The 14,025-nt window shown below is 44.7% G+C and overlaps 1 protein-coding gene across 1 annotated transcript; it reads right to left on the reverse strand.

The window, feature by feature from the left end:
• Nucleotides 1–260: 260 nt before the first annotated feature.
• On the reverse strand, nucleotides 261–5,342 carry Spata31f3 (SPATA31 subfamily F member 3). Its single transcript, XM_051187599.1, has 4 exons — nucleotides 5,293–5,342; nucleotides 4,621–4,681; nucleotides 3,326–3,819; nucleotides 261–621 (listed from the first exon to the last, which is right to left on the reverse strand). Exons 2-4 carry the CDS (start codon nucleotides 4,626–4,628, stop codon nucleotides 386–388), a joined length of 738 nt encoding a protein of 245 aa, XP_051043556.1. The 5' UTR covers nucleotides 4,629–4,681; nucleotides 5,293–5,342; the 3' UTR covers nucleotides 261–385.
• Nucleotides 5,343–14,025: the final 8,683 nt, after the last annotated feature.

A 14,025-nucleotide genomic window follows, 5' to 3' on the forward strand; every position in this document is an offset into this window, starting at 1 on the left:
GCATTTCCTGCTTTATCACATACAGCAATGGACATGAAAGAAAATCCAGCTGGCTCTTTGCTTATGGGTACAGAGTATATTTGGAGAATACCATGCCTCACTTGCACAGTAGTGGAAATGACTGTTGACAGCCTTTGTTAGGGAAGGTGTAGAAGCTTTGGGAACCTACAAACTCTTCAGTCTTGAAATGGTTATCCTCTCTGTGCTAACCAGTGCCTTCTGCTGAGGTGACAGAAGATCTGACATTGATTTCCTAGCTGGGTGATACCAATCAATTGTGGACAATTTTTGAAGCATTTGTGGGAGTAGCCATGAGGCCCCAGGGTTGGTTGGGCCGAAGCAGGTGTTCCTGGAACTGTGTAGGCATTGTCAGAATGGAGGCTAATCAGTTGGTCTTCTTGGCACGGAGAGGCTTGGCCTTTGCATCTTCCGTAGTCTGCTCCACGTCTGCTCTTATATTGTGGTCTCCGGCAGGAGTTTGGTTCTTCGGCTCTTCAGGTTTGGCCTCTGCTTCAGACTTAGGTAGGACAATGGGTTCTTCCAGCCTTTCACATTTCACTTCAGGGTTAACCCAGTGTGAAAAGAACGTCATCTTATTTTCCACTTCAGGTTCTGAGGCTGCTGGAAAGGTGGGACTCTAGTGAGTATGGTCTCCTCCATCAGACCTTCCAACTCCCAGCCCTACCAAGTTTTACCCCCTGTAAAATGGCCTGGAAGAAATTTTTCTGTTTAAAAAATGAAGCCCCTTTGAACACTGAATTGGGCCAGCAGATGTTGGCCCAATAAGTTGGCATTGTAAGGTCTGGTCTGGTAAGAGCTGGACGCCCCAGGCTGAGCACCCCCAGGAACCTTTGGGTGAGATAGTTTGGTTTATTCTAACAGCTGTGCAGATAATTTTTATCTGTCCCAAGGAATCCTGAAGGATGCCCTGGGAGCCAGTGAAGAAAATGGTAAAAGTGTTGGCATGGAAACCAAAAGCCAAGGGGATAGAGATGGTGGATCTACAGAGAGAGGTCTTACCAGTCCCTCCTCACTGAAAGTAACTTGCTTAAACTAAAATTCTACCTGAGAAAGATCCTAAAGAGGTGATGGGAAGCCAAGCAGTCCTGAGGCTCTGCTTAGAAACCTTCTCCTGGTCCATGAACCTCGGCAAAGTGTCTGTTTGTGCTCTGTGATTCTCAGGGAGTTTGGATTCCACTAGGCCCTTCATTTTCCCTGCTTGGGTAAGGACTGGCCTTCACTCTGGTCTAACAGGTCCAGGGGACCTTTGGGTTGGATTATTCACTTTGGTCCCCAGCTACATACAAAATACTTGGGTCTCTATTGTGTCCCAACTGCTCGGTGGGCAGAGCCTTAGGACACTGTGCTCAGTCTAGGTTGCCTCCACTCTACTCTACTGTCTTTAGTTTGGCTGAAAATTCTTCCAGGAAGACCCACTCTAGATCTGAAGGACTTGGGGACCCTAGTAAGATAGGAGTCTTGGAGCAGTGTTTTCCTTTACTTGCTTAGATTCCCAAAGATCCCCTGTGTGGAGACCAAAAATTATTCCCTGTCCTGTCTGAATGGGACTTCTCCAAATGTACCTCTAGGGATTTCTTTTTTAGGTAAAAATTTAGTTTGGGAACGATAACTGCTCTGAGTGATTGTGGAATGTCATTTGTATTTCAGCCTGGAATACATCTCTGTATACGGTGTACGGGCACTGTGAACACATGTCCAGAGTTTAGAATGCCACTATTAAGGTAAGACTGACTCAGCGATTCCGATGGGCCCCTGACCGCATCTCTGTGATTGTGTACTGACTAGGAATGCCAGGGTAATCCACAAAACAGCAGGCAGCCCTGGCAGGAGAGCAAATGTGTTTCCTGTTTCTAAATGGCTGTGTAAGACAAGGCTTGGGCAGCTAGGACTAGTGGTAACATCCGGTGAGTCTGTAGCTTCTGGTCGAGCCTGTCAGCGTTCAGCAGTCTAACCTAAGTAGGGATCTGATTACTATCTATGTGTCTCAGACCTGTTTTCCAGTGAAGAACAGAACCAAGTTGCTGCCGGAGCTCCTGGAATACTGTAGACAGTAATTTTCAGTCTCAGAAATTATGGTACCCTTGCAGGTCTTCCTACATGTGATCTGTGGGCTCTGCCACAATGTTTTTTGTCTAATCAATCAACTATGGACTGACCCAGGTTGCCACAATAGAGCAGTACAGGTCATCATTGTCAGGGGCTGCTAGGGCTCTGGAGGAAAATTCACCAAAGATTGGGACTGGGCTGTTTAGGGCAGGCGCTGCTGCTCGTCAAAGGCTAGAAGTAGCCAGATAGACTGCTTGCTGGATCTTTAGGGACCAGTTCCAGCAATATTAAATCAAGCTGCTGTTTCAACCCCTTCTGCAGGGAGAACTCCAGCAGGCACACTCCAGGACAAGGCTGCTACCCTCTTGAAATCAGAAGGGGCTTTTAATCAGGGCGATCCCTGGATCTGATGAGACAGGCTCTAACACATGTCATAGCTTATATTATGTGATTCCCTGCATCTACAAACTTTCTGGATGTGTGGCAAGCCCCACTGAGGCTACCACTGCCATATTCACAGGTGTCGCCAAGACTTCACACTTGACCCAGAATCTGGGTTTGTCAGTGGAAATGCCCAAGTTTGAGAGTGTAGGAAAGAGGCTGGTAATAATTGAAGTGTAGGAAAATTTATGCACTATGGAGATAAGGGAGTAATTGAATGAGAAAGGGCCATAACCTCCCCGTTGAGGAAAGATCCCTAAAGGCAAACTCAGAACCCATGTGCAGAAGGTGAACTGCAGAAAGAGACCTAGAGATGGCACACTGGTATTTCAGTGTGATGACCCACCACACACACACACACACACTCACACACACGCGCGCGCGCACACACGCACATGCACACACCCCTTTAAGGCCATGTATAAAGGCTACTTAAATAAAAGCTAAAAGGAGAGTAGAACCTAGGCCATGAAATAGGGTTGGAATCTATTCTGTAGTGGCCTTCTGTGGATGCTAGAGTCAAGGGGATGGTAGCCCATCCTTCAGTGGTTGTTGGTTGTTGGGTTTCTGGGCTCTGAACATATGGGAAGTGAAGTAGTGTGCTATAAGATGCCCCAGGAAGTCCTCCAAAGATAAAGGGAAAGTTCAATGTTTAAATGCACGCATTTATATCTTCCTATACGCAGGGGCACCTTAGGGCCTTTGGTATATAGGAACAGCTGGTGACAGGAATGTAAGATCATAGGGCATTGTTTTGGGTTCAAGAAGCTCTGGGCCCTGGGAGAAAGAAGGAATCTAATACTCAAGGGCTGCTGACCTTCACTGTTCAAGACAAGTTTCTTGTTTTTCTTCCTCTTCTTTTGCTGGTTTGCAGGAACCCCGGATTCTTCCACACTTGACGAAGACAGCGAGCCTGCATCCTGGGACATATTTGACTCTTGAGGTGTCTGCTTTTGCTGATGATGATCAGGACAGTAATATTGGATGTTGGCATCACCAGTTGATGGGGCAGCTGACTGAGTTGAAGATTTCTGGTCTGTTGATTGTGATGGTGTGAGGCTGGACGTCAGTGAAATGTCTCTGGAGTGTTGGGAACAGAGCTCTGAACTCTTGTCAAACAACACTTTTGATGAAGACAATGCCTCCAGGCAAGAAAAGCTCTGGGATGTTCTCAGTGGAATAGCAGTGGTCTGTTTGCTCTCACCCCCCAGCAGCTGCTGAATTTCCAGAGCCATACCATTGCAGATTGGGCACGAAGGATCTGAGCACAGGAGCTTCCGCACACTTCCTTCCTGAGGAAGCCAGCCCTGGCTGGGAAGGAAAGTGGCAACTATTAAAGACAGCATGGAACCTGCCCCCTCAGAAGAGGGTGAGGATTGCTTTCCTTCCTGCACCCTACATGCCCTGGCCTACACCTCCTGATGTCTGCCACTCTGCTTTTCTTCCTGGGGAAATCTGGGTCAGTTTTCTGCCAACTGTATTGAGAAGCTGAACTAGAAGAAGAAGAAAAAAACATGCAGATGGGTACCAAGTGATTAGCTGATGGGCATCACCAAGGACACCACCACATAAGGCCTGAATAGGTTTTTTGTGGGGGGGGGCTAAGAAACGTGGTGCCTGGTAAACGGTATATCCAAACTGTGAGATATGAGGTCCTCATTCTAAGAACTGAGGTGTCCCTGTTGCTGTCCCCAGCATCTCTTAGGAATCACTCTCACTCTAAAGAAGTCCTAAGGGAGCGTATAAGATGACTGACTGAGGGTATCCCAGGCCTCCTGAGGAGATATGTGTGTCAGCAGAATTCAGCCAGACACAGAGCTCTGCCCCTGAAAGGATGTATCTGGAAAGATATGGGACTATTCACTTGTCTCTTGACAGGAGCAACGTCAGCACTAGTGACTCCTGAAATGCAGAACTACTCGGACCCTGAGTAAAATGGGTGGCTCTTCCCTCTTGAGGGACATACGAACCCTCTCGCCTTGGCAGTCTTCTCAACTTGGACTGATACCTTCTCTCCATGGTGCATCTCTCTCTAGTCAACACCCCCATCCTCATCCTTCACCCAGGCCAGGCCGGGGGTTGGAAGACCACAGAGAGCAAGCAACAGGTCACCTTTTCATGATAGAGAGCAGCTTCTGCAGATTCTCAGCTTCTTCCTTGGACGTTCTCTTAGCTGAAGGAGGGGGACACAGAGTTAGGCAGAAAGGAAAGTTGAGGCGGCAGCCTATAAGCTGAAGGTAACTGGGCGGTGGCGGTGGTGGTGCACACCTTTAGTCCCAGGACTCGGAAGCCAGGGGCAGGTGCCCAGCCTGGTCTACAGAGTGAGATCCAGGACAGCCAGGGCTACACAGTGAGACCCTGTCTTAAGAAACGACAACAACAAAAAGAGTCTGAAGGCTTTTGAAGGACAGTGACCCACAACCTCAAAAGTAAATGCTTTATATACAACTATTTGCTGCGCTGCCTATCCCCAACCACACTATTAGTGTACATTTTGTGGACAACAAAGATGGAGGTAACGTGACTTCCACAGGGCTTTAAAATTAGATAATGACAGGATTAAGGACGTGGGCTCCACACCCTTGTACTTTATTTCAGGAAGGTCAGACAGAAAATGGAGTACACCTGGTCTCTTTCCCACCTCATTTCTTCTTCAGTCACTGATTTATAGCACAGTCCTCAAGGGCTGCAAACTCCTGGCTTCCGGTGCCAGTCAGCGCAGAGGGTCAGGATCTGTGGAAACCTCACCCACAGAGGTAAGGAGTCAAAGAAACTGGGATTTACCTCTTAATGTTCTATCTCTCGGCCTTTGTTTGACTCTTCGGTAACACTTGAAAGACAAAAGCATTAGAATATGAGTGGAAACACAAATGGTTTTCACATCTAAAGTGAAACAGCATCCAGAAATGTCCCCTAGGCTTTTCCTGTACTCTAGCTTTGCCTTCCCTTCTCATCACCCCAGTCTTTCTCTTCTGATTTCTGACTCAACTTGAGGCTCTTTGTGAGCTATACCTTCCTTCCCACTTCATGGACAAGTTCTGTGTTGGATTCAAAGGGCAAGAAAAAGACGGGACAAACTAAACAATGGGCAACACTAGTCACCCATGGGCTTCAGTTACCAAAAGTCCCAAATGTTCACCAACCAAGGTAATGACCCAAATCAGAGCTGATCTGGGATCCCGTGAAAGAAATCCTCACTAAAAAGAAAAAAGTCAAGGGGTAAGATAACCAAGTGACAGTGAGGGGTTAAACTCCTTGTAAACAATGGACTCGGACCTGGTCATAGTTTTTCCCTACCTTGTAACAGCTTTTGTTAGGTCCCAGCCTTAATTCTTGATGGCTCCTTTTCACGTGCCAAATAATTAATGCAATAATAAAGATAGATCCATAAGTATATAATGGGTATCCCACATCCCACAGAATAAAAGTAGGGCTCAACATCATTCAACTTCCCTAGTCATCCCTCTCCCAGGTTTCCAGGGTGTTAGAACGCAATGCCTCTGAGTTCTAGAGTTTGGCTCTTTACCTCACAGAAGAGATACCCAGGCCACCACACTACCTCACAAAGCCCTCCTGTTCCACGGAGCAGGCGCAGAATTGCAAACCTTCATCTAGCTTGGATAGAGTCATGTGGCGGTTCAACATTCAGATGAGAGTGTCACAGGCTGCAGAGCCTGTGACAAAAGATGTCACAGTCACAGGTGGCAGGTGCCTCTTTGTGCTTCCCTACTCCCTGCACTGTGACTGCTTAGTTCTCTGTTGATCCCATAGTCTGGCAATTGTCTGCACATAACAGTCTTTATGCACATTACATACACCTTAAACAAGCCAGAGGCTAAGTCAAAGGAATACCATAAAAAACTACATTATCTGTCCTGAGGAGATAACTAAAATCATACAGCAGGGTTGGGCAGGAATTATATGGTTAAATCTTTAAAAGGATAATTTTAAAGTCACAGGCAATGACTGATAGTATTGAAAGGTTTAGGAAGAGGATTATGTAAAATAGGTCAGGAGGAAAGAAAATCTATGTGGCTGCTGTCCTAAATGTTTCTGGACATGTGCTAGGCTGTGTAGTCTATCTTGAAATAGGCAGGATGATATCAACGGTACCTTTCACGGAAGCACATGATTAAGACTAACTTAGAAAACTCCAGTCAAGGTGTGGTCCTTTACAATTGTGGCACCTGGCCTATTCCTTTAGATAGATTATTGGCAAGACTTTCATCAAGGGCTACCAACTGCTGAATCTTTAGTTGAAACCACTATGATTATAATATTTGAAATAATGTTTATAAAAATCTGAATGTCCTTAGGCATAGCAAGATTTCCTCCATTCAGCCCCAATGCCTACCCTTCCTATGTCCACTCATTCACAAATTAATGTCAACTTCATGACCCTTAGTGACAGGACAGTACGTCTCCAACAATTTCTTGGAGAAATTCTTGTTCTGATTAAGAGTGGCCTTGGTTCAAAGTCTCTGAAAAGGCCATTTGGTCCTTCCTTCAGCATCCAGCCCTCCGTCAATCAGACATGGTATTTGATCTGTGCTCACCCTGAATTAGTACCAAAAGGTATATAAGAACTGCATTGCCTGCTTGTTCACAGGACACTTTAAAAAGTCTAGTTTCAAAGGCAAAACTAACTCATTTGAAGCAAGAGCCATTCTTTCCAGGGACTGGGGAAGTATGAAATAGCATTTAATAGGGACGCTGTCTGTTCTGGAAATTAACAGTGGTAATGATACTTCAACATTTGAATGCCCTTCATGCTTCTGGGCTATCCACTTGCGAATGATTAAGGGATGGACACGGAGCTCACCGAGAGACCATTTGTCCAGCCGGTAGAAAGCTTTGGCTTGATCCCAGCACCAAAAGAAATAATTACAAGAAAATTATTTAAATGGTGACTTTATTTTATACTAAGCATGTCATAGCAAAATTTAAAAAGAAAACTGTTGTTGCAAGGAAGAATGTTGTAGAAATTTTTTCATAAATGTATCAGTGAATGTTTCCCTTAAATGTCTCCTATCTACAAAACAAAATCAATTTTTAGATTAAAGATGATTTTAGGAAAAGTTTCCATGTGACTATGAGATGAATTTGAGCCATTTCAACATCCTTTATAAATTTTCAAATATCAAATGAGATAGGGATGAGAATATTTCTTCAAACAAAGAATACTTAATGATAGGTTAGCAAAAGCCACGTGAAAAGCAGCATGATGGGGTTTGGATGGGGAATAGCCCCGCAGGCTCTTATTTTGACTCTGGGGTCTCTGGAGACCTCAAGAGGGGTCAAGCTGGCAGAAGTGATTCACCAGGGCCGGCCTCCACAGATTACAGATCTTGATCAGTTCCCCTTTCTCTGCTTCCCGGACCCCACCACCATGGGAACAGCCGCTGCCTCCTGTTCCCGCTGCGGCAGGCTAAGCCACCCTTGCATGCTTCCCTGCTATGAAAACTGAAACTGTAAACAAGCCAAGGTAAATCTCACCCTCCTGCCTGTCAGCTGTTTTGGTTCCAGTGACACAATTCATACAATCGGCATGTCACATGCCTGAAAAGAGATTTCTTTTACTGTCAAGGATCCCTCCCTGCTCTGAAACTCAAAAGGTTCCAAAGTCTGACTTTCTAAAAAACTCTAGCATGATGCCACACACGGAAAGTTCCATGTCTAATCTCATGTGACAGGCCATAGTCCAAGCGCAGGTGCATTAAACAACCTTAAGTCTGCATCCATGACGTATCCAGGAAACCTAAGTGACTTCCTGGTAGTTACATATGCGCAAATATGTCTAAAAACCCAAAGTACTTCTGACCTCAAACCTTCCAGAGAGTCAACCTGTATAATTTTTTTTTTTTTTTTTTTTTTTTTTTTTTTTTTTTGAGACTGGGTCCCTATATGTCACACAAGCCAGCCTTGAACTCCTCCCACTTCAAGCTCCTAATGCTGGGACTGCAGACATGCTCTCCCAGCACAGCTCACTACGTTTTATTACATTCAGTTGACAGACTCTGACTTCCAGCGGCGGTGGCTGCCCTCTAGGCTACAATGGCAGATCTTCCTGACCTCTTACCCAGGCAAAAATCAACAAATTCTGTAAACCTTGTGCCTACTCCTACTAGGGCACCATTTACTACCTAGGAGACCCATAGCCACTGTGACCCCACCACGCCACTAAGACTTCCCGCGGCACACCAGGCTCTGCTCATGTCTCAGGGTTGAGGAGTTGGAACCCTGTGCTAGGGCAAAATGCCTGCCTGCAGAGTGCCTGCCCTCCAGCATAGTCTCTGCAGTCTGGGGCTTGCCGACAGAAAATGCCTGCCTGCACGGACAGCACAGTGGGATCCGTGTTTCCGAACAAGGGCGCCATCAAGCAGTGGACACTCGAGGCCACTTAGTCATGAGTTATGGATCATCACATCTGTCCTAGCTCGTGTCTGAACAGGAAACAAGGGAGATAGATGAAGCCTATGAGGCGTCTTTGTAGTCACTGGGAGTCCACGGCACAGTAGGGGGCCCTTGTCCGTTCGTTTTTAGGAGACAAGCTTAAGGCGGGCTCTGCTCACATTGTCACGCTGCAGTGCCATGAGTGCTGTCATCAGATTTCTCCAGGAAGCTATTCATGGCTGTAAGTTCATAGGTGCTGTGAGTAGCCTTGTAAAGAAAGATCTGGGTAGACACACCATGGGTGCCAGTGTCGCCTCTCCAAGAAAGCCTTTGGAAAGATCTGCCTGCGTCTCACACTCAGGAAACAGTGATGACAGCGCCGAGGTGTTCTAAGGGTCTGGGGACAGGGATCCATGACCACTTTCCCACACAAGCACCTTTACTAATGTGTTGCACACAGTTCAGTACCTCCAGGGGGCCACTGGAGGGCAGCACAAGCCCACCTAACAGTGCCAGTCCCTGGCAGTGGCCGCAGGGAAGACCTTTTACCAGGTCATCCACTCCAGTGGCTCTCCATGCTCCTGTCAAACCTCAGGGAGGCTGTAAAAACATTTTTGTTCAGGCCTTACCTCAGACAAAATGAGTCAGACTCTCTAGGGGGAGGATCTAGCAACTTATCATAATAAGTAAATATTAAAATTAAAATCTTATGTAATAGACTACTATTATCTGACATCAACTGACCTCCAAAAGGGGGAAATTTATGGACTCAGATGAAATTATGACCTATCTTTGTTTCTTGGGGGTTTTTTTTTCTTTTTTTTTTTCTCTCTCTTTTGTTTGAGATAAGTTTTCTCTGTGTGCCCCTGGTTATTCTAGAACTCACCATGTAGACAAGGCTGATCTCAAACTCATAGAGATCTACCTGCCTCTGCCTCCCCAATGCTGGGATTAAAGGTAGAGACCATCACACCCGGCTTATGCCTTATACTTACACTCAATTTTTTAATTTAATGTCAGGGCATGGACTTGTTGTGAACATCCTAGGAAACCCTAGGAACTTAGTTAAGAAACTTCAATATGTGGGTGGTGGTAGCAGCACACGCCTTTAATCCTAATACTCTGGAGGCAGAGGCAGGAGGATCTCTGTGAGTTCGAGACCAGCCTGGTCTACAGAACTAGTTCCAGGACAGGCTCCAAAACAACAGAGAAACCTTGTCTTGCAAAACCAAAAAAAAAAAAAAAAAAAAAAGCTGCACAAAACTTCAGTATGATTCACTTCACTCAGGCCAAAGAACACAGCTCACAGCTAGGATATGGGACCCTCATCAAGGCGAGAATCTTTCATAGTCTAAGAAGTTATAGAAAAATGGGCTGCAGGGTGGGGTTGGGGTGAGAAGGTACAAACTACCAATACAAAGATGAAAAGAGGTGATTAATGCCAAATTCCAAAAATACTAAAAGGGTAATAAAATTGTAATATGAACATTTTAATGTCTATAAATTGACATTAAATAAACTATTATGGCTTGAATATATTCCCTCAAAATATGCGTATCAGAAAGTTAACTGGCAGAACAACAGTGTTAGGAAGGTATGCCACTCTCAAAGCAATTGTGGGAGCTCATCCTCTCTCTTCTGTTCTTTTGCCCAATGGAGACAGTCTCTACTCCATTACCCTCACAGCTGGGACACGGTATCTACTCCGTTACCCTCACAGCTGGGACATGGTATCTACTCCTTTGCCCTCACAGCTGGAACACAGCATCTACTCCTTTGCCCTCCTGATTTCTTCCATGTGAGAACACAGCAAGAAGGATCTCATCAGAGTCTAGAGTCTTCATCTTGAACCTCCAAGCTTACAACTGAGAAAATAAATTTCTCCTCTTTACAATTTCACCAGTTTTAGTTAAGAGATAACAACCTATTTTCTAAATACAGATGATCAAACAGAAATAGATAACTTGAACAGTCTTCTATCTAAAGAAATCACATTTTTACTTAAAAATCTCACTGCCAAACATTACCGATGTAAAGAAAGTTTCAGGTACATATCTGTTCACCCATGATTTCCCCCCCAAATATTTAAGGAAGAAATAACATTAGATCTATAAAAATCCTTTCCATTCTCTCTCACACACACAGAAATACAAATCAAAATGTAGACTCCAAGTATGAAAGAAAACGCACACAGTATTTATCTTTCTGAGTCTGGCTTATTTCTTTTAACATGATTTCTACTTCTTTTTCATTGGAATTCTATTATGGATGAAGATGTAATAAATTTTCTTTAACCACGTATCTATTGATGGGCAACTAAATTAGCCCCATCATTTAACTATTGTAAAAAAAATCAATGCAGCAACAAACACGGCTGTGTGAACATCTCTGTCACAGGACTTAGGGTCCCTTGGGCATACCCAGTGTGGTTCAGCAGGATCATATGGTAGACCTAATGTTAGCTTGTCAACAGTTCTTTTCAGCGTTGCCCCAGAAGTTCCGCCCTGTCCAACCAGGCAGGAAAGAAACAAAACTGCCCTGGTTTGCAAACAGCATGTGTAGACAATGCATGTGATCTTTTTTTAAAGTTACCAGGATCAAATGAGCTTTTAAAAGTGGAAGGATACAAGATCGCTGTACAAAAATCAACTGGATTGCCATGTACTTGAAAAAACTAGAAATTAAATTTTGATTTTGTTTTTTTTTTTTTTTTTTTTTTTTTTTTGAAACAGGGTCTTTCTATGTAGTCCTGGCTGTCCTGGAGCTCACAATGTAGACCAGGCTGGCCTCAAACTCACAGAAATCTGCCTGCCAAGTCTTAGGATTAAAGAAATGTGCCATCATGCCTGGCAGAAATTGAAAAAAAAATTAAATGTCATTTACATTTGCACCAAAGTTAAGATAGAATCAAATCTAACAAAAAAAAAAAAAAAAAAAAAAAAAAACTTACACAATGAAAGCTACAAAATCATTCTGAAAGAGTTTAAAGACATCCACAAAAAGATAAACATACATTGTTCTTAGGTCAAAAGACCTAACATTATTCCTCAAAATATCTAGAGACTCAAGGAAATCCTCAACAAAATCCCAGCGGGCCCCTTTTCATGAATTGATCCCCTGACTCCAAAATTCAGGGTAATGCCAAGACCCTAAAACAGTAAAACCTACTTTGAAAAAGACTGAAGTTTGAGTCTGGTTTCAAGACTGTGGTACTGACATGGAATCTGCCCCGGGTCTGTGGAACAGAGACAAAATGGCCTAACTCTCCCTGGATCACAGGCAGGTTAAGTACTGCTAAATACCGTTAAATACCGTTGGATGCTGTTGTGAATGCTTGCTTTATGTAGAGATTTCATAAGCATTGTAAGCACCCTGTAATGTTTTCTCTGTGAATGAGTGACGCTACGAGGGGAGGCCATTCTGGCTTTTAAACGACAGCAGAGAGAATCCCCCAGCCTGGCAGCCTGGAACAGGGACCTGCCAGCAGCAGTTCTCTTGAGAGCAGCCACTTTGTGCTATCTGGCTGCAAGGACCACTGCACCTGGAGCTGCAAGTTCTGATGCAGGAGACTTTGCTTCAGTCCACAACCGTTGTAGACTAACTACTTGCATCGGGCCTTGACACGCAACGTTCTGAATAAGACAAGGCTTGATGAATCTTAGATGCCTCTGGAACTAGTCTCATTCAAAATGGGAGGAAAAGTACCTCCTCTAACTCAGCAAGAAGCCAGTGGTGAGTTAGTATTGTGTAGCAGTTTCCTTTGAGTTTAAACTAGTCTTAAGACAGACAGGGAGGTGAAACAGTATCTTCTAAGAGGAGGTGAAATACTGTGGCCAAGCTCAAGACAGGAAATGAACAACTCAAAATAGCTTCAGGAAGTTCCTGAAGCTAACCAGATGCACCAGACTTGTCCTCTCCAGGAGCGAATACGCAGAAAGGACTTCTGAAGCTTACTCTAAGACAAGTCAAGCCCACCCACCTACAAGAAGCAGACACCAGCTGGGCTGACTGAAGGAGGCTCAGACATCCTGCCGCACTGGGAAGGGACCCTCTCCAACCTGTTGAGCTGCCTGCAGGCCCGTTCAGGTTTCCAACTTTTATGAGCTGTCCCATGTTAGTGTGGGCTTTGCTGATGCAGATGTCTTTGAGTCATTTCTACTCCTATAAACCTTTCATCCATATGCCTATAAATAAGCCCAATAAAACTCATTGATTCACCAAGTTGGACTTTGATGGTATCCATGCTTTTGTCTGTCATAGGCTCCCTAACTGGCATGAGTACGCATACATGGTGTGTGTGTGTGTGTGTGTGTGTGTGTGTGTGTGTGTGTGTGTGTGTGTTTTGCATCTTCCCAAAAAAAGCCTGTTACACAACATGTGATTCAGGACTTATAATTGATTCTTATGCAGGGCCTGTGTGGTCCGGTGGCACTGGAATCTGAGCTGTGATTATCACAAATACAATCCTTTGTCTGTAGGTCACACCTGTACCACACGCCCCTCCTGGATACCTTAACAGATGGTCCCACTCATGCATTCAGTCAGCTTGTAGACACTGACTTGTGCTACCCATGGTGTTGCAACATTCGAACCCCAGAAAGGTTTCTCCATAAAGTCTTTTCTCGCCTGTTTTAATCTTCATCATGGGTAGAGCAAGCTGAGTTGGTAACGTGGAGATGGTGGCAGCAACAGCAGGAGTAGTGTTCAAAGAGTGTGGAAAATGTAAAAGAAATAGCAAAATCAAGATGACATATGTATGAAGCCAGAAAAAGACCAGAAGCTCCTCCCCAATTGGGTCTCACACAACACAAGGAGCAGGTAGTGTGTTCATGGCCTATAAAGTGTCATGCAATTCACAACCCAGCACTTTGGGAAAACATGCTCATCCCTCAGCTTTCGCTGGCCAACTCCTATTCTCATGCCTCCATTTCTTTTTCAAGCCATGTGCCCTAGGACACAAGAATGTATAGACAGTCTCAAATTCACACGTGCAATAGTAGTGACAAGAAGGAGCCTGAAGAGTTCCAGAGAGTGACTTGGGGCACAGACTGTGAACAATGGTGAAAGTATTGGAAAAAGCTGTGATTAGCACGAGGGCGTGTCACCGGAAGAGTTCCAGGGAGC

Source organism: Phodopus roborovskii, unplaced genomic scaffold (genome assembly GCF_943737965.1).
Source record: "Phodopus roborovskii unplaced genomic scaffold, PHOROB, whole genome shotgun sequence".
Lineage (NCBI taxonomy): Eukaryota > Metazoa > Chordata > Mammalia > Rodentia > Cricetidae > Phodopus > Phodopus roborovskii.